This window comes from Lynx canadensis, chromosome E3 (genome assembly GCF_007474595.2).
Source record: "Lynx canadensis isolate LIC74 chromosome E3, mLynCan4.pri.v2, whole genome shotgun sequence".
Taxonomy (NCBI): domain Eukaryota; kingdom Metazoa; phylum Chordata; class Mammalia; order Carnivora; family Felidae; genus Lynx; species Lynx canadensis.
Window position 1 is genome coordinate 37,942,524 of NC_044318.1, and position 20,143 is coordinate 37,962,666.

The 20,143-nt window shown below is 52.9% G+C and overlaps 1 protein-coding gene across 1 annotated transcript in view; it reads right to left on the reverse strand.

Moving 5' to 3' along the window:
* LOC115503971 (protein sidekick-1-like) overlaps nt 1-20,143 on the reverse strand; it is a 351,671-nt gene that overhangs the window by 16,297 nt on the left and 315,231 nt on the right. The window contains exons 12-13 of the mRNA XM_030300558.1: nt 18,959-19,135; nt 9,381-9,517 (exon numbers count right to left, since the gene is read on the reverse strand). Of these exons, the coding sequence (XP_030156418.1) occupies nt 9,381-9,517; nt 18,959-19,135 (314 nt within the window). The remainder of the gene's footprint in view (nt 1-9,380; nt 9,518-18,958; nt 19,136-20,143) is intronic.

The following is a 20,143-nucleotide window of genomic DNA, read 5'->3' on the forward strand; positions in this document are numbered from 1 at the left end:
AAAAAAATAAACGTTGAAAAAAAAATTTTTAAAAACAGGAAACAATAAATTTCTATTACTTGGAGAAGATATGATTGCCTACCTTGAAAACAAAGAGGACCGACTGGAAAATCATTAGAATAATAAGAGATACGGAAGCGGCTGGATGGAGAACAAACACTGGAACCAGGGCCTTAGCCAAAGCCCAAAATTTAGAACTAGCTGCCAGACAGAATAGAAAGGAGATCCCATTCTCAGTAGCAGTAAGACGGAATCTTAGGATAACCTCAACAAAAAAGTGTCAAACCAATGGGTGCAAACCTGCCAACTTCCCTAGACGATTCAAAAAAAGAGCTAATGCAACGGAGAAGCATGTTATTTTCTGGATGGGAAGACAGAATCTCCAAGAAGTCAGTTCTCATCAAACTTATCATAAGCTTAGTGTCACTAAAAAGTCAATGGGACTATTTTTGAAACCTGAAAAAATAATTCCGATTTTTTTTAAGAAAAATAAACAGGCAACAAGAACTAGCAAAAATCTGATACAAAAGAACTTTGCTTTATCAGCAATTAATACACATTTTGGAACTAAAACAACTAAAATATAAACCAGGCCAAAAACCAGATGATGAATCGATGGATCCAAATAACCCCCCCTAAACAGACTTTTATATAAACAGGGCCTCTTAATACATAAAAAGGGAAACATTCATAAATAAATGGATTATTCAATGAACTGTGTCGGGAAGATGAGGGTCACCTGGAAAAAATAAAAATTCTAAGTTCAAACTTACATCTAAGTTCAGATGAGTTTTTAAGAGTTAAATGTGTGAAAAAGCAAAGGTTTAAAAATCAGATGAGAGGAGCCTGGATGGCTCAGTCGATTAAGCATCCGACTTCAGCTCAGGTCATGATCTCACAGTCCGTGGGTTCGAGCCCCGCATCAGGCTCTGTGCTGACAGCTCGGAGCCTGGAGCCTGCTTCAGATTCTGTGTCTCCTCTCTCTGCCCCTAACCCACTCACATTCTGTCTCTGTCTCTCTCAAATAAATAAACATTAAAAAAAAATAAAAAAAACCCCAGATGAGAACTTATAGAACATGTATTTTATGCTTACAAGTGTTGAAGTATCCAAACATAAAAGCAGCAAAATAAATCGTAAACGAAAATACCAATAGATTTAACTATATAAAAACCAAATACTTCTGTATGCCAAAAAGTAATACACAAAAATCAAAGAGTAAAAAGTAAATTGAAAAAATACGTGTCACAAATGACAGGAAAAAAACCCTAAGGCTTTGATACAAAAATAGAGGAAAAGAAATTGACAGATCATAGAGACAAAGCACAAAAAGCCAAGGAACTTGGAAAAATGCGTTCAGGAGGATCGGTAATCAAAGGATAGTGCGAAGTAAAAATCCTCTGAATGAAAACATAGGAGAATATCTTTGTAAACTTGGGAGGAGGAAAAGTATTCTTTAGTGTTTCCTTCTGGATATTTTCACGTGCTGATGTCCTGCCTTTGCTGGTGACCTAAGGGCCTGGTTTGCCTACTGGGTGATTCGATATGGCTGCTAGTGCTACTTGGAGCAGGAGACTGGGGACAGCATCACCCACCCCCGGGAGGAGACCTGGGACAGCGTCCCCTCCCCCTGGGAAGAGACCTGGGACAGCTTCCCCTCCCCCCAGGGGGAGACCTGGACAGCGTCCCCTCCCCCTAGGAGGAGACCTGGGACAGCGCCCCCCTCCCCTAGGAGACCTGGGATACCACCCCCACAGAGGGGGAGAACTGGGAACAGCACCCCCCAGATGAGGAGGTCTGGGAATAGGGCCCCCGGAGAGGACCTGGGGCAGCTCCCCTCCCAGAGGAAGAGACAGGGGACACTGCTTGGAGGAAATGCTACAAGGGAGTTGACCTGAGACAAAAGGTAGGAATGGGGAGAGAATTCCAGACAGGCTGATCGAGGGGCAGCGGGCACCGGGAATTAGGTGTGTTCAGGGGTCTATGAGCCACACCTTGTCGCTCAAGCATAATCAGCGAAGAAGTGAGTGGCTGGAGGTAAACCTGGAGAGGCAGGCAGGTGCAGGCGGACGGAACCGTGCTGGATACCACCTCATCGGCTGAGAATCTAGCTTTAAGCGATGAAATCTCTACGTACGAAAGAGGGCTGGCTATCTGGCTAGAAGACGGGCTCAGGACTAGTGTCTGAGCTGTCTGGAGCCCTATGCACTCTGGGGGCCCTGAAGCAGATTACAGAGGCACGCGAGGCTCACGCGCAGCCCTGCCATGGCGCCTTCTCTGAGGGGACACAGGATTTCGAGCGGGGAAAGGCCTTCGCTCGGGCACATGTGTGTTTGGAGGGCTCCCGCTGGCGTCTCGGTGAGGGTGGGCCTGAGGAGGCGACGTGGAAGGACTCAGGTGATGGGGAGGCAGCCAGTCGGGGCAGAGGTGGCGGGAACGGAGAAGATGGTCATGGGCTGGACAGACACGAGGTCAAACGACAGAAGTTACTGAAGATTTGTGGAGGATGGGGGACGGTCTGTGTTTCTAACTTGGAGAAGAAGCTACTTGGGGGAAACGTGGTGAGTTCTAGTCTGACAGTTTGAGTCTGCTGAGCCCGTGGGTCAGCTGGGCACAAGTGTCTGGGGCCCAGGGCCGAGGTCAAAGTCATGAACACATATTAGGGCAGCAGCTTGGGGGCGACAGGTGAGCCACAGCGGCACTGGGGTCACTGCGGGGGCGAGGGGGTGGGCACAGAGGAGTAAAGACCTGTGGGCTGAGCAAGCAAAGCAGAGAATACCAGCATTTGCGGGGAGGAGAGGAAAACGTGGGCGGGATGGCCCGGGAGATGGAAGGATAAGGGTTAAGAACCAAGAGGGGGGCGGGAGTCGAGCCAAGGGAGCCAAGTGCTGTGAGCGGCGGGGGTCCAGAGCACAGGTGCACCGCCGTTCAGGACGACCACAACCACGACCGCCCGCCGCCCGTCTTTCAGGACAGCGATGTTATAGCTTCCATGGGAAGAGCGGCTGGTGTGAATAAGAGATGAGGGGGTGTCTCTCCGGTGAGGAGGGAAAAGCCCAGAGGGAAGCAGAGCTGGAAGAGAGAGGGTGGACAGGCATTAAGTCCCGGAGGACCTGGGGCAGAGGGGCCAAGGGCGTGTGTGGAGGGCAGGAGTTCAACTCGCAAGGGACTGTAGTGATTGCTTTCACTCTGTGCTTGAAGTAATTTCTCAATTTTTTACAGATTTATTTATTTATTTTCAATGTTTATTCTTGAGAAAGAGAGAGAGAGAGAGAATGCGAGCAGGGGAGGAGGAGGGGAGGGGCAGAGAGAGAGGGAGACACAGAACCTGAAGCAGGCTCCAGGCTCTGAGCTGTCGGCATAGAGCCCGATGTGGGGCTTGAACTCAGGAACCACAAAATCCAGACCTGAGCTGAAGTTGGACGCTTAACTGACAGAGCCACCCAGGAGCCCCATTTTCTAAATTTCTTTTAAAGAGAGAGAGAGAGAAAGCATGTGAGTGGGGGAGAGGGCAGAGGGAGAGAGAGGGGGAGAGAGAGGGAGAGGGAGAGAGAGGTAGATAGATAGAGGGGGAAGAAGGAGATCTCGTGGGTCTTGATTCTGTTTTCTCATTCTCTTCTTTTGTCTCTTCTCTCTCTTTTTTCTCTTTCTCTCTCTTTTTCTCTTTCTCCTCTTCTCTTTTCTCTTCTTTTTCTTTTCTTTCTTCTCTCTTTTTCTTTTTTCTCTTCCTCCCTCTCCCTCTCCCTTTCTTTCTTTCTCTCTCTCTCTCCCTTTTGAAGAGATCTTCACTCTCCTCCATGCTTACTTAGCATGGAGCCCACGTGGGGCTGAATCCCATGACTGCAATCACGACCTGAGCCTAAATTAAGAGTTGGATGATCAACCGACTGAGGATCGACTCCGTCTGATCCTCGAGCTGAGCCACCCAGGCGTCCCAGTTTCTAAATTCTTACCAGCGAGCATGCCTAAGTTTAATAATCCGAATTACAAAGTTATTTTATATTTAATTAACTTCAAATATTTTAAGGCGTGACGGCCAAACCGTAAACTACAAATACCCACGTCTGTTAAAAAACTGAGAGAAGAACTCAGTGGAACGACATAACCTGGATTTTTGTATAAGTGGGTTTGTCACCCGCGACTACGTGCCGGGGGACACGAGCTAAGGCTGGGAAAAATTCACGGGAAAGGCCGTCTCTCCAGTTGGTGAAAGACCTCAAGTATTGTACTCGAGCCGTGGAAGGAGGGCCTTCGTCCAGTCCCGCTCACGGAACACACGAAGGGCTCAGCTTGGGGCACAGACTAAGCCGATGCGCCTCTCCCAAATACCTGGGTTATCACGGAAGCTCACGGAAACCCTCGCAGGGCTCTCATCCAAATACCAAACGAACACATCCTAAAGGTTCTGGGTAGCTCATTAATTCACGAAGGAGCCAGTAAGACGCTGCGAATGTATCAAGAGGGAGTTCAAACGGCGCACCCGTGTCAACAACCAGCAATGCCGAAATGAATTCACAAACAGGTGCAAGCTCGGTGGGTCACTATCTCCAGGGCCACAGCTAGTGACTCCAAGAGCCACTGATGACCAGACGCGATGTATTTGCATTTCTATGGACAAGGATGATTTGCATCACTTACGTTTTCTCCGCGGCCTAGGGAGCTGCCGCACAGCTCGAAAGCAATGAAAGGTGCCGGCTCCTGCTGCAGGAGCCGCGTGGTAATCTGTGTTTGATCTGTCTCCGAGTCCACTTCGAAGCCTCGCGCAGTGCCTTCCGGCGCTGTCCCGCCTTATCGTCGTAATCTCAAAGAAAGATTACTCTTGATCCAATTCAACGAGCACTTAAGAGACTGGGCCAAGCGCTCTCGCTGTTCCCCGCAATTCTCCACCTCGGTTTACGGGGTCCGAGCTATCAAGCCGCAAGAATCCCTGTGCCCGTAACGCAGGCCCCCCAGGCTCCCTTGTCTCCCACTAGACCCCATGTGTTCTCAGCACCCCCCCCCCCAGTCATGTACCTCGAACTGGGTCTTGGGACACTGCTGCCCTCCTTGAGCCCGGCTCGGCAAGGAGACGTATCAAACTCTGCAGAGCGAGGCGATCCACAGGACGCCCGTGAGGGCCCAACACGCGCTCCGTACGGGGTTTCAACGTTTATTTTTTTGGGACAGAGAGAGACAGAGCATGAACGGGGAGGGCAGAGAGAGAGGGAGACACAGAATCGGAAACAGGCTCCAGGCTCCGAGCCATCAGCCCAGAGCCCGACGCGGGGCTCGAACTCACGGACCGCGAGATCGTGACCTGGCTGAAGTCGGACGCTAACCGACTGCGCCACCAGGCGCCCCCGTACGGGGTTTCAACTCCAGGCAAATGCACGGACAAAGGCTCGGCTTAAGCTCCAGAGTTCTGCTCCACAGAAGCTCTGGCGAGACCTCTCGAAACGGCTGGCATGTGGTGAGAGCAGGTGCTGCAAGGGGCCTGCCCCCCCCGCCTCCACTAACCAGGCCAGTCTGGCCCCTGCAGGAGGCCGGGTTTCCAGGAGAACGGCATCCCAATCAGCCTGCCAGGGGAAGCTGGCTGCAGACGGTGTCCCAAGTAGCCGGATGGATGGACTGCTGGATGGAGTCATTTAGAATCGCCCACTTGCACAGCGTGGGGTGTAGGCCAAATATAATTTCCATTTTACCGTATTGTTGCTAAGCTGTTCTTTCTGACCATAATTAGCTAGCCTGTTCGGCTGTTTCTTAAGGACACCGCTTCCTAATAAAAATCCAAACCAGATCCTTGGCCCCGGGGACAGCGCTGGTCTTCCTACTGGCCGTGGCTGGAAGGCGGACAACAGGGTGGACAGCTTCCACATAGCCCGCACTCGTATCCCGTGCAGTAGAAATCAGGATCGGCCCAGAGACGACCACCTAATCCGCCCTAGATTTTTCGTGTAACGATAATAATGCTTGGGGCAAAAATAATAATAGTGTAGAATACTCTAGATTCTTCTATATCACATGCTCTGGAAGAAAAACAGATGGGAGTCTCAGCCAGCTCCAGAAAGGTCCAGGCAGGAGAGCCAGAGGCTAATGAGGGACTAATGATGTTCTTAGAACCCTCTGCAGTGACGTGAAGGGACTGGACGCCCACAGAGTCATCCGGTCTGAGCCAGGCTCTCTGTTGGCCATCACGGGTACAAGGAGTATTGGGCCCAGTCCGCCCTTAAGGGGTTCAGTCTTGGCAGAAGGCACACCTGCAGACCAGCAGCTATTACATGTGGGATTAAATAGTCAAGGGGAATACATGGAGTGGTGTGGGGACTTTCGGTCTGGGCACGATGGGGTCGTGGGTCAAGGAGAGGTTTAGAGGAAAGCCATATTTGAGCTGGGACATGAAGACCGAGGAAGAGTTTCCCCCCCGGCAGACGCTCTCGCACGACCTGGCGACCTTCCGGCCCAACCCCTCTGTCGTAGTCCCTGCGGAAGCTGGCTGCCTCTGAACGTGCCTTGAGCCTCACGCTTTGGGGCTGATGCTGGCCCTGTCCTCTGCCCGGCCCAAGTGTCGAGGCCTGTCCCCTTGGAGGCTCTCTGATTGACCTCGCACTCCCCCAGCACCGGTGCGTACCTCGGTGGGAGCTCGTTATGGGGCAGGACGCGGTGACGAGCCTGGCCTTCCCCCTGCCGTTAACCAGCGGGGACTGGTCACCTCGGCTCCGCATCCCGGCCCGCGCAGAGCGCATCCGAGTGAAGCAGGTGGCCCGACGAGGACCTCGTGTGGCGTGAATGGACAGATGGGTGGAATGAATGACTGCGTGTGAAGCCCGTGCCCGATTCGAGCAAGATGCCTGACTGGCAGAGCCGAGAGCTCCCGCAGTTTGATGAGAAAACAGCTGGTGTGGGCATTTTGAGGCAGTGTCTTATTTTAGGAAATCGAGGATGGTCGAGCACCTGACTTCCCAGGAGGGGTCTAGGACTGTAACCTGAGTCCACCACAGGGGGCGCTACCGGAGAGACCCGAGTCAGTTCACCTGCTGAGTGCCTACCGAGTGTTAGGGACCCAGGACACCAGACACGAAGGACGCCCGGCCTGGTCTCTGCTCCTGTCTCACTCTCTCCACGCAGACCATCGTCCGGCCCCACGCTTCTCACCAGGTCGCCTGACCAGAACACCCTGAGGAAAACCTTACCTTCGCAGGTGTTTTTAATAAATACTGCACAATGGACTCCCCTCTCTGAGCGGACAGCCGTGTATAGACAGGTCCCCATTCGCACCCTGACCCCCGATGGGAATGAAGAGACCACATCGGCCAATCAGAGAAGCCTCTGGCAGGGGAAAGCAGGGCCTGGGCATCGGGCACTCGTCCTCAGATGGTGCTCAAAACTGAGGCCGTCGTCGCCAAGGGTGTAAATTTAAAAACGCAGGAGTTGGGACTAAAATGCCCCTTCTGGGACATCCCTCCGTGGACTGGTTTGGGAGGTGCCCAACGCAAGTACGGGCAGGTTCACGGAGCGGCTCCCTTTAATCTCTACACAGACCAGAACCCAAGGCCACCAATGCCTTCACCTCTGTCATTCGCCACCGAGGTGTGAGAGAGAAGCGTTTGCCCCATGAGACTTCTTTGTAAATGCCTGATACTCATTGAGAGCAGGGCCTCCAGAGGCAGACAGCCTGGGTGGAGTCCCGCCCCTCAGCCACCGCTAGCCGTGGTGACTTCCAGCCAGTGACTTATTCTGCGTGTCGGGCCCCTGAGCTGTGAAATGAGCATCAACCAGTGCCTGCTGGGGCATGGGCACGTGACGATCTGAAGGCGGATACAGCATCAGGATGGAGGAGAAATACAACAGATAATTAGCAGAAGCTCGGTGAGTTAAGTCAGCAATTACAGAAGAGCGTGCGAGCTGGCGAGCGCCTAGGAAAGCGGTCACCAAGACCGTAGGACGTCTCTGCCTGCAGAACTGAGTGGGCCAGCGAGCCATGTGGACTTTGGCCAGGCTGACTCAGGTTTCAGCAGAGGGCACCCCGAGAGAGAACCATTCCCAGCTGTCCTGGAACAGGGACCCAATATAATGACAATGTCGCTATGAGACAAGCCAGGGGCCCCATGATGTTGACTGTCACAGGAGTCCAGCTCCTTGTGGTCTGGCTAGCTCCTCGCTGGGGGAGGCCCAGGAGGAGTTTGGAATAACGGCCAAGGGAGGACGCTAGCTTGGATGGTGAAAGCTTACACTGAGCCAGTGTGCTGGAAAGCGTCTTCAAGGAGGTGACAGTGAAGGGTGACGGTCCAGCCCCGTGAGCATTCCAGACGAGGGAAACGGGGCCATGCGGGCAGCCCATGAAACCAGCGTGGCTGGCACATGCCGGGCACAGAGCAGAGTGGGAAGGGGGAGGTAGGGGACAGTACTCAGGCTCTGAGGAAGGTTTCCTTCTAAGCCTGTGGGGGGTGGGGGGAGAGGTTAAGATCAGTGTCCCTGCCTGGGTAAGAATGCTTTGGAAGAGAAGAAGAGTAGAGGCAGGGGCACCAGTTGGAGGCTGTCCTGGTGACAGAGACCGGACCCTGCAGAGCTGTGTCCGAGAACGCAGAGCGCAGATGTGGGCGTGGGGTCGGGTGAGGAGAAAGGGGCCCAGGGCCATTCGTGGCGTTCGTCACCAAGGAGGCCTTGGGGCTGGAATGGAGATTTGAAAGGCCGCACCAAGGCACTGAGGATGGTCAGGGTTCAAAGGAGTTGAATTCACTCTGGAGGAGTGTGGGAGACCACTGGACAGAGACATGGAGGAACGGGGCCCTGAGCGTGACTCTGGAGGATTAGGATGCTGGAGAACCCAGATGTCAAGGAAAAGACGCCCCTTGGAATCACAGGGATGCCCTGACTTCCCGAGAAGAGAGTGGAGGGGGCAGGAGAGGAGCCGCTGGCCCACGGAGAGGAGGGGAGAACGGTGGCAGGGCGGGGAGCAAAGCCAGCTCCTGCTGGCGGAGGCCAAGGCGTGGGGGAAGGGAGAAGGGGAAGGCCCAGAGAATACTTAGCCCGCGTCCGAGCCAGAGGAGACAGGCAGAAACGCTAACTAGTGCTGTTGCTGGCTCCCAAGCAGCCCCAGGGGGCGGCCCTATTCCTCGCGTCCAAGTTCACCCTTGGGACGGTCCCAACGGGTGTGCGCACAGCCTCCCTGTGGGGCTCAGGCCCGGACGGGAAGCTCCCCGTGCCTCCTTCTCGTCCCTCCCAGCCTCCCACGGCACCCTGTATCTTTCCCAAAAGCCACAGTGCGGTTTTTCATTTGGAACTCCGTAAAGCATCATCACATCTTTCTACTGGTTTGGGGTCTGTGCCAGAAGTACAGGTCAAGGACACTGAGTGCGCGGAGAGAAATCCGTCCACGGCAACAACTCTGCTTCAGCACTTACTGTTTTCAGACAGCTCCACGATGTAATAGAGGACTGGGCTGTTTCCGTCAAAGGGTCGAACCCACGAGAGCGTCACGGCGTGGCTGAGGGAAGAGTTCAGGCTGGCCAGGAGGTTCTGAGGTGAATGAGGCAGTTCACTTGGGCGCAAAGGAACAGGAAGAAAAAAAGGGTGCACATCAGAATCGATGGTTAGCCTGGTTCTCACATCGCACAGTCCCGGTGGGGAGTGTTTTGAAAACGGAAACATAAACTATGCCCCGGACACAAATTCTGACCACCTCTCCGCCCGAAAACCTTCTCCATTAATAATGTGGTTGTTTCGCCAAAGATATTTGATTTAATCCTTCTGGTAGAGATTAAAGGGATGATGGCTTTGGGATTAGATGGGGAGGGAGTGCCAAGTTTTACACAGTATAGTATTTAATTGAGAAAATTCAGTCAGCAATTTGTTCTTACAACCCGAAGCTGTTAATGGGAAGGCGGAGAGCCACAGAAACAGGAAAGGGCGTAGGAAATAAGATTTAACTTGGGAAATTTTGGACCCTAGTCACTTGGGCTCATTCGCCAAAATGCCCACAGGTATCCCCAGACAGTGGCTGCCTCTTCTTTGACCACATGATGTTGTAGCGTCATTCTGTCTTCTGCGAGATAACGGGGTTCGGGGGAAGAACTCAGGGGAATGTGGAGAAAATTCGAAAACCCCATGGAAATAGTAAACAGAACATCAGCAGGGTTGTAGAATGGAAACACAGTTGCAGCAAATAAATACAGAAAGGGGTTTACTAACAGAAAAGGTCTTTACTGGGATTTACTGGTGACAAAGCTTCAAAGTCCAATTGTATTGGTTTCTCCTCAGTCTGCAACCATACAATCCCTTCTTTCTTTTCCTTCCTTCCTTCCTTCCTTCCTTCCTTCCTTTCCTTCCTTCCCTTCCAGAGAGAGTAAGTGCAGGAGGGGCAGAGAGAGACTGGGAGAAAGAATCCCAAGCAGGCTCCATGCCGGCAGCACAGAGCCCAAGGTGGGGATCGAACTCACAAACAATGAGACCATGACCTGAGCCAAAATTGAGAGCCGGATGCTTAACTGACTGAGCCGCCCAGGCGCCCCTGCAATCACACCACTCTAAGTAGCCCTAGTCTGGTGCTTAACCTTCATGTCTCACAAATCTGGGAGCAGCACCCTGTTTCGTGGCCATCGGGAACAGCTTTCTCTATAAACGTCCTCAGGTGGTACTGGGAGAGGGGTGCCATGTGGACCCGTTTCACCCACCAGCTAGTCTGTGGTCTCTCTGAGACATCAATTACTGCTGACCCACATAGGTCAGCACAAAGAGCCATAATTATACTTGATATTTTTAATTTAAAAAGCGTACTCATTACACTTTGAAATTTATTAAGCTGTTATGTGTGTGCAGCTACCTAAGAAACACAGCTCTCTCTAACCCAGGCACACGGTTAATAAACAAACTAATATTTCCAGTGTAGACGGAGACTTTAAATTAGTACAATAAAGAATCAACTTGAGCCTGAAATGTTGGCTTGTTTTCTCTTTAGTTGTGAATTAGGTTTTAAATCAGAAAGGGAGCTTTTATTTCTGTTGAGCTCTCCAGTAACTGATTCTTCCTTAAATTCCCAGTGAAGACGCCTATGAAGGACATGCCAGGAAAAAATATCTCTTCTCCTTTCCCTGTGCCCCATTTTCCTACTGGAATTGGGTTGTTCTCAAACCAAACCACAGTTGTTGAAATCGTCCCAACCTGAAAACAAACTGAGATAAACTCGGGTAAGTATTCCAAGTAAGACTGTGGTATCATAAAGAATTGGTCTGGTCTTTGCCCCAGCTCCCTGGGGTGGAACTTCTAAGCCCTTGGAATTTCCTGAGGGGCTGTCTTAGCTGTTCATGGTGGGCCCATCAGGCCACACCTGTGTTTTGCCAACAGCGTCACTCATGGGGGGGGGGGCCCTGCAGAGTTCCAGGAGGGGGCTCGCCTGCTGGAGAGACCAGCCGTGTGGTTAGAGGGCTGGGGCGTCGAGCCAGTGAGATCAGCCAGACCTTCCGATCTCCTGGAAATGGAGGGGCGGGAGCAGGGGCCCGAGCCAGTGATAATGACGCCCCAGCCAAACTATGGACACCAAGCTCAGCTGAGCTTCCTGGTCGGGAATCGGACACGTGTGGAAGCTTTGTGTTTGGGACCCTCCCAGACCTTGCCGTTGCCTCTCTTTGTACGTCTGGTCCGGATTTTATCCTCTATAATAAGACCGAAATCAGGCACTTAACCGGGTTCTGTGGGTTGTTCTAGGGAATCACCCATCCTGCTGGGGTGGCGGGAAGCTTCAAATGCTAGGGGGTCGGTCAGAACCACAGGTGGCCCGGGGGCCGCGGAGCTGCGGCTGGTGTCTGCGGTGGGGCACGGTGCCCTTCACCTCCGGGGAGTCGGTGTCAGGACCGCACTGCAAAGACTTGCCCAAGCCGGGAGGCTGGCTGACGTGACCAGCACTAACTCAGAGGACTGACAGGGTGGGTTGGTGCCCGGGACCGTCGTTCATGTGCGGACACTGCCCCACACGGGCCCGAGGCCCCCACCACCGACTCACCGCCAAGTGGGGAGACGTGCGGGTGGCCCGAGGCCCTGAAGGCAGACGCAGCCCCCGCGAGAGCCTGAAGGGGCCGGGGGGACGGAGAAGAGGTCCCGGGAGGCCCTGGGCGGCATCTTACAGTGGGCAGGAGGCACTTCCAGTGACACGCCGCAGAGGGATTCTCTCTGGGGGTTGACAGGCACGGATCATTCTCCTCACTGAAACTGGGGTGTGGGGCCCTTCTTTGGGTCGGTGGTTACACTGCAGAATCTCCACTCCCACCACCGTCCCCCCTTCACACACACGCGCCTCTAAGTAGTCACCACGTCCTACCTACCCTCCTTAGAAACGCCCGTAACGCCAACCCGTCTGCTTCGTTGCCACTGACCAGCTTCAGCCCACCCGACACAAGCTGTCCCAAGGGCCACGCCACACGGTCCTCCCGCCCGTCCTGCCTGCTGCCGCCGTACGGAGTCCTGCCATGTGCTCCCCGCTGCGCCCGCGACGACTCCCTGCTACACAGCTCAGCCTCTAGCCCACACTGGCTGCTCTCCTGAGCGTCACGCTTCCAGCCACAGTGAAGGCCTTGTGGCTCCCCGAGTCCAGCCACCCCGTGACCTGTGTGCACTCACATGGGACGTCCCGTCGGTGGGAGAGTCGCGCCAATCAGAAAATCCATCTCAGCCTCCGAGGCTCGGCTTCCCTCTCACCCACGACTAATTCTTGAGCAGAACCAACCACTTCTATCTCACTGCAATCTACAGATTTTTCAGTTCAGGAAACATCTTGAAGCCCTACGGGAGCAGGAACCCTACTGCATCCTGCTTGATTATGGATCTGCCTCCCTTCTCCAGGGAAGGAACATTTCTCTTCTCCCTTCTCTGCCTTTTTTCCTTGATCTTGGCATCGCCAACGCTGGCATAGAGTGGGCACGCAGTAAAATGTGGCGCGGACGGATGGACCAACCGATACGGGAGTGGATGGGTTAACAAACGAACACTCCCCGAGCCGGGGGCCATATGTGGAGTGTAGGGACACGGAGGGAGAAGCTGTCACAGTCCTGCTCTCGAGAGCTGAGACGCTGAGGAGGAGCACGAGGCCCGTATACAGGCTAAGATGAGGCAAGGCATCGCAGGTCAGGAGCCGTGGGATGGTTCTGGAAATAACGGTAGGCAGAATGCAGGGCGGAGCTGCAGGAAGGGCCATCTGTGGAGGAGGTAGGGGTCGCATGGCTGGGAGGGGTGTGTGGGTGATCAGAGGAGGAGGGAAGGCTCCCTTGGGCACGGAGGACAGGAAGGAGAAGGGGCCGCTGAAGGTGCGGGTAAGACTAGGGGGAGGTTTGGAGCAGCAGTGGGAACGCACGGTTTGCACGGAGTCATGGAAGAAGGCAAGTAAGAGACACCCGTATTCAAAATTTCTGGGCTATCTGTGTGACGTTGACCCTCCAGGGCTACAACTGGGACCCCAAGGGCGACTCACTGGAAAGCGTCTGAGAGACAGGAGGCAGTCAGGAGAGGGGACAGACCGGGAGACAAAAGCTGGGCTAGAGGTCAAGGAGCCAGCATCCACGGCCGACACATACATCCGGACTCCAAGAGGAGATCCGGGGAGTGAGAGGTGGGGGCACACGGCAGGCTGGGGACAAGACTGGCCATCGTGGACCCGAGGCTGTGAAGAGACAGTCTGCTCTCGTTCAGCCTGTGGGCCCTGAGAAACTCCCGTGTCCCCACACACCTCGTCTAGGGGCCTTATCCTAAATTCTGAAAGTACAGCTTCCCCACAGCTGGGAAAATACGGGGCTTCTCGCACTCGATGTCAGATCATGCTTCTCTTAGCCTAAAAGGAGGGCCAAGAGGGGACCGATCTGACCGGTGACCAGATAGCTTCTGTTCTGGGGGGGGGGGGGGTGGAGGGTTGACCACTACTCACAGCCACTTCCTGTGCGAGGGGACGCTACTTGAGAACTTCTCTGTGGAGGGTTCTCACCACCGTCCCTCTGCCCCTCAGAGTTTGCTGATTCTCACTCGGCATGTGATTCTCCTAAGAGGGGTCTGTGATTTCCCTCTTCCCAGCTGACCAAAAGCCACCTACAAGAAGGCCCTAAGGTCTGCTAGAAGTAGGTACCCTGAACAGCAAAATGGCAGCCAGGTGCCTGAGACGGAGGCGACATTGAGAAGACCGTGGAAATGTAAAGGCAATGTAGCTTTGGGACATTTAGTGTAGGAACAGGGACCTAAAGCCCAGCGGTGCCCAAAGACATGATGTGACTCATCATCAAGAAATAAGGAGCCCTCGTCCACCGCTGCCCCACAGTCCTCTCCATGGGCTCACGGTCACATCCAAGATGGTGGCCCAATGCTCAGTGTGATGTTTTACACACCGCAGAGCTCAGAGTCAGAAGGAAATTTAGACCTTTCCTGGTTCCAGCCTCTGTCCTATAGGAAAATCCCCTCTGTGATACCTCTTGTGTTCAATGTCACCTGTTTCCCAATGCAAAGAACTTTATGATACACATTGAAGACGTAAACTGTTTCTTTAAACGGTGAGTTTTGGTTGTCGGGAAAATTAAGCTTTGCGCAATACTTGCCTGACCATCAATAACCGATAAATGAGGCTTTAATATATTCTGAGTCCATTTCAGAGAATCTGATCTAATAGAAATAGACTATGTCTTGGCGTTTCTCTGCCAACTTTGAAAGGAGATAAATGATCGGCAGAGCAACTCACAGACAGGGATCTGCAGACAGGGTGACAAATGAAAGAAATCTGCGAACAACAGAAATGAGGCCGGCGCCGAGTCACTTTGTGATTTAAAGAGAACTTGGGGGTGGGGGGGGAACCCCCGTCAAGCCAATTACACCACAAGACTACCAGACACTAACAACGAGACACGGGGACCGTAGGGAAAGGGGATTAAGCCAGGTGTGTTTGGGGAAAACAGCTTCGAAAACGACGGAAAGCAATTGGCAAAATTGTGGCTGTAGCCGGCCTGCTGTGCAGCAGAGGCTCAGGTAAGTATTTTTCTATATGGAAGCACGGCCCCTTTAACGCACAAATGATGACCTGGTCAAACCCAGCTTCTCCGGCTTCACTCTGAGGGTGAAGATGACGGGGGGGGGGGGCCTGGCAACTCTCGAGAAATGGTGTTAAATTGTTCACTCCTTATGATGGCTTTGTGAGGGTTGGCTTTACTGAGAGAAATCTCTTCCCTGCCTCAGGGTCCAAGACTTGCAGTCGGCTCCATAAATTAAGTTTTCTCTGTACTCCAGACTCCTAAGAATTAGTCTCTGATCTCGGAAGGAAAGATGCAAAGCTAATTGGGTCTTTAAATGATTAATAATCACTCAATCCATAAAGCCCTAGGAGCCTAGTTCCCCTGGTGTGTTCAATGCAGCAAGGTGCTCTGGGATGTGGGGCGTCCCAAACCAGCTCCTTCCCGAGAGGAACCAGCTAACTAGCAGGAGAGGCACGCCCAACCGACCAGTCGGGGACTGGCCGTTTCGTGATGCCCTGTGGACGGTTAATTTATGGGGCACAACCCGGGACCACGTGGATTTGTGGAAGCCTCTCCTCTCGGGGAGGCGATGAAGGCAGACCCCTCAGAAATTACTCCTCCTCTGTGATCCCCATTACGCAAGCCCAGTTCAGTCTCGTGGGCGGGGGGGGGGGGTGAGGCTCACTCTGACATTTACTGGACGTTTATGTACCAGGCACCATTCCAGGCATCGAGAGCTCAACGGCAAACAGACATACCTAGTGTGTCCGAGGGTCACGGAACATGGTCAAAGATAAGGCAGGATAGAAGAGGAGCTTCCTGAGCCCGGGTGTGGGAGGATGCTTTGGTGAAGGAGCGATGGTGCTTCTCGCGGGACAGTGAGCAAGGAACAGGAGCCATGACTGGGTGAGCTGGGTTCCAGGCCAGGGTGGTATAAACATTGGTTCGTTCAAACCTCACAGTGGCCTGCTAAGGTAATGATAACGTGCCCATCTTGCAGTTGAGAAAACCAAGGCTGAGAAGTGGGCTAAGCTGCCCCAAGTCGGGAAGAGCTGGAGAAGGGGGTGCAGTCCGGCCTGGCTGGTGGAGGGCACCTCAAAAGGTACCTGTAGCCCTGCCAGGACCGCGACTTCTCCGGCACTGTCCTGGGCGTGACGGGCCAGGGGTCCAACCAGGCAGGCACAGAGGATGGAGCTAGAACACGCAACACACACACACTGAGAGCAAACCGACGGATGGTCTGCTTCTGAGAAGCCCACTTCTGATGCTGCTAATTTCTATATTTAACTAAGTAGCTTTTAACTCAAGTGGGGAGGCAGGGGAAGCAGGCTTTCAGCCTCTTTTGAAGGATACTATTTAGCTGTAAGTACCTCTCAGTCACTTCTGCAGTATGAGGTTTTTTTTTCTTTCCTCTTCTTTTTTTTTTTGTCATCAGAGTAAATCACAGAAATGTTACCGAGCTTGATTTGAAAGTTCTCCGAGAAGCACAAAATGCCCCTCAATCGTGAGTTACGACTATTATCATTACTATTGTCATTACTGATGTCGTACAGTTAAGACCCATCTGGATCTAAAGACAGACCAGGCTATAACCTACAACTTCCGCAATTCATTCAGATTTGCAAGAGTGGAGTGTTTATTACACTCACAATTCATAAGGAACCGCTGTCTTCCAAATCAGTTCTGTAACCCGCTGTACCTCAATTGGTTTGAATCACAAATCTGCAAATATTTCTATATTTAGAGATGAGGTGTCTTACCATTACAGAAAGCCTATTATTTTATAGATATGGCAACATTTGCTGAAAAATGTATTTTACTCAGAGGAAATCAAATAAGCAAATAGAAGGGAAGATATGCAAATCAGTAGACCATAGAGGTAGTGCAGAATAAAAAGCATGCCCTGCATTGGAAGCATGCAATTTTGGCTTCTGCTGACAGAGTCCTTATGAAATGCTAACACTCATTTATTTGTTACCAATGACGGATGATCTAAGAGTTCTCATAGGTAGCTTTAAAAATGTGAATAGCACAGTGGATCGTGTGAATGTGCTGGATGTGTACTCCCAATATTGTCAAAATTAAAAAAAAAAAAAAAACAATTCCCAACATGATGGAAGGAGGAAGGACACAGGCCCAGATCCGACAGGGGGTTTGGGCGCCGGGCTGGCTCCCCGCAGTGGAACATGAGCTTGTGTGCTCGGAGGGAGAAGCCCCGGGCATGTCAGCATCGGAGGGAGGGCCCAATCGGGAGGAGCCCCGCCGGTGGCTGGTAACCTACACACATTTATTCGTTCATGCATGCGTGAACCACCCGACACGGACGTCGGAGCCCCTGTCGTGTCCCAAAGCATCGTGAGCCACTCAAAATGCAAGGCCTGCCATCCGGGTGTTTCTGCTTCAGCAGTGAAAGCATCGTGAAAACAGACTCTTCCGGTGCACAGGCCCAGTGAACACGGGCACTTGCAGCCCATGCGATCAGTGCTATGACAGAAAGTCCAAGCAAATGCTGGGAAGCCGTGAGGCACCCTGGGGTCCCCACGCAGGGGTGACCCTGTGGCTGAGCCCTAAAAGAGGCAGGGGCCCTTCAGACGGCGATGGCAGAAAACACGGCCGCAGCAGCCCGAGGCCCTGGGCGGAGGACCAGGTGAGCCCAGGAGGGCAGAAAGGGCCCAGGGCTGGCAGGTCCAGCGGCTAAGGGTGGGGCGGGGACACCTGGCACTTCACGCACACTCACACAGCTGCAGGGCCACAGCACCTGACCCCCGCAGACATCCCGCCCACCCGGGGGCTGGGGGCACCCGTTGTCTGGTGACTAACCGGGATGACCTTCACTCCCAGCAGGTGACCGACCGTACGAACGAGAACAAGGAGTCGCCCTGCAGATGCCAACTAGGCAGGAGAACAGGCCTTTCCGGGTACTGGAGGCACAATTCAAGGCTCTTCTGGACCAGCTGCTAAACACCATTAACCCGTGGAATCCCAGAAACAGAGCTAGGCCAGGCTGCCATCTGTTCATGTGTTCACACGTGTGTGCAACACACCCAGGATCCCATGTGCTGAGCCCTTAGCAAGTATCCTTCTCCCGTGAACCCCCTCGGCTAGAGGCTTGCCTCTGTATGCAGACTGTTCATGTTGTGCGTTCAGGGAGTGGCTTCTGTCTATAGACTCCTTCCTGGACTGAGGTGGGCAGACACCAGTAAGAAAAACCTCTGAAACGGCCTTTTCTAATGGCCTCGCACGGCCCACGTTAGCCAGGGCTGCTGGCCTGCACCCCTGGAGCCCCTGCCCTGCTGCTTTGTTTGCAGATCTTACTTTGGTATGGTTGTGCTCAGGGACTGTCTGGGAGGCACCATTCTTAAAGAACAAATAACTACATATTAGAAAAAGGAAATTTGTCAGCAGGCTCTTTAGCCCCTGCCGGGGAACAGAGAGGAGCTGCATAAAGAGGCCCAGAGATGGAGGAAGGCAGTGGTTTCCCTCCTGGGCCCTCGGGACCCCCAGGAGGTCTCGATCAGCTGCTTGCCATTTCCAGGATTTCCAAAGACTTCACGGAAAGCAGCTGTTTACCCACAGAGAGGCAGGCGGTGCTGACCTCAGTGTGCCACGTACCTGGCTGTCACCGAACGGTCTGGCCTCAGTGGGCTGGCCTGACATTCCTCACCGAGTTCTGTGGGCGTCACGTGGCAAAGTGGGCTGTTGCTTACGGGCGCTGCGGTAAATGGGTGACATGGTGCCAACGGGGGAGATAAGGTAATAATAGGAGGGTGAAAACCAAGTACCAAACCATCTGAACCAAGAGTGGAATGTTTTCATTTCCAGGTTCCAACAAAACCCGTAAGTAAGCCTGTATGCCTGTGAGGCATGAGGCCATGGCCTCTGACGGCTGGCTTGGGGACCCAAGTGGCATCACACGCGCTAAAAATAGCCACTTGGACTCGGGATGGCTGACCACAGCGCTGCAAGCAATCAGGAGGTGGTTAACGCTCCACGGCGGCAACACTCACATCACCTCCAGCCGGGCCGTCCTGGAGTCATTCCCCCCTTCCGAGAGGATTTCACAGGTGTAGTCTCCGATGTCACCCGACCACGTCTGGCTAATGACAAGGGACCCGTCCTTCTCCACCACGATCCTGGAACTGCCAGATGGGGTGATGATTGCATTGTCCTTCTTCCACACGTAGCTGTGGGCCAAGCAGGGAGTCGTGAGTTAGGAAAGCTCTCCAGTTAGGATCAAGCCAGAGGGTTAGGATCTGGGCCGTGAGCGACCGACGGCCTTGTGAATGAACCAGAAGCCACTGAACTGTGTGCTCTTTAGATGGGTGAATTTCATGACATGTGAACATATCTAAAAGAAAGAATAAAGAAAAGCAACCAAATATCTTGGCCACAAGACAAAAACAGATGCTGAAGTTAAAAATGGGTCTGTGAAGATCACTGAGAACACCGAACTGGCCTTTGGGTTTCGAGACGGGAAGTCTGTACAGTGTCATGATCACACACGTCACTTACTAACACTGTACCTCGCACTTTGCCCAGGAATGTTCCTGGAGGACAGGGGTGCTGCCTGGATAGGGGGCAATGACCGTTCCAGAACTCCTCAGAGGGGAATTACCCAACTCCTGGAAAAAGATCACACCCCATAAACTTGTTTTCTTAAAACTGCACCTCTTTCTCATTTAATTCTTTAGTTATGACAATTTTAGCACATTTTTCTTTTCAAATGTAGAATCAATTAAGAGCCTGGCCGGCCTTTGGTGTCAGTGGTCAGGGGTCACCACTTACTGCTGGACAGCGGGACATAACTGGCTTTCCTTTCCAAAATAATGTGCTCGGCTTTGCAAAATGTACCCAGCTCTTTAAAGGTTTAATATGCACAGAGCATAGACATTAATAAACTGCTTATCTGAAGTTACCCTGAGACAGAACAGACGTAGTCCCCCAAAAAGGAAATGAATACATCGTTCGCTCTGGGGTATGACGTTCGGCTGAGATCATCCCTTAGGGGCGGTGCTCTCAGGGCAGAGGAACCCTGGGACGAGCAGTGCCCCAAGAGTGAGCCATCTAAAACCCCTCCGGAAGGAGGCTCCGGTTCTGTTTACTCACACATAAAAAGCTACGAGAAAACCGCAAAGGTCCAGAGGGATTCCGGGTGAGCTCTTACAGTTGCAGAAAACCAGCTTGTCCTTCTC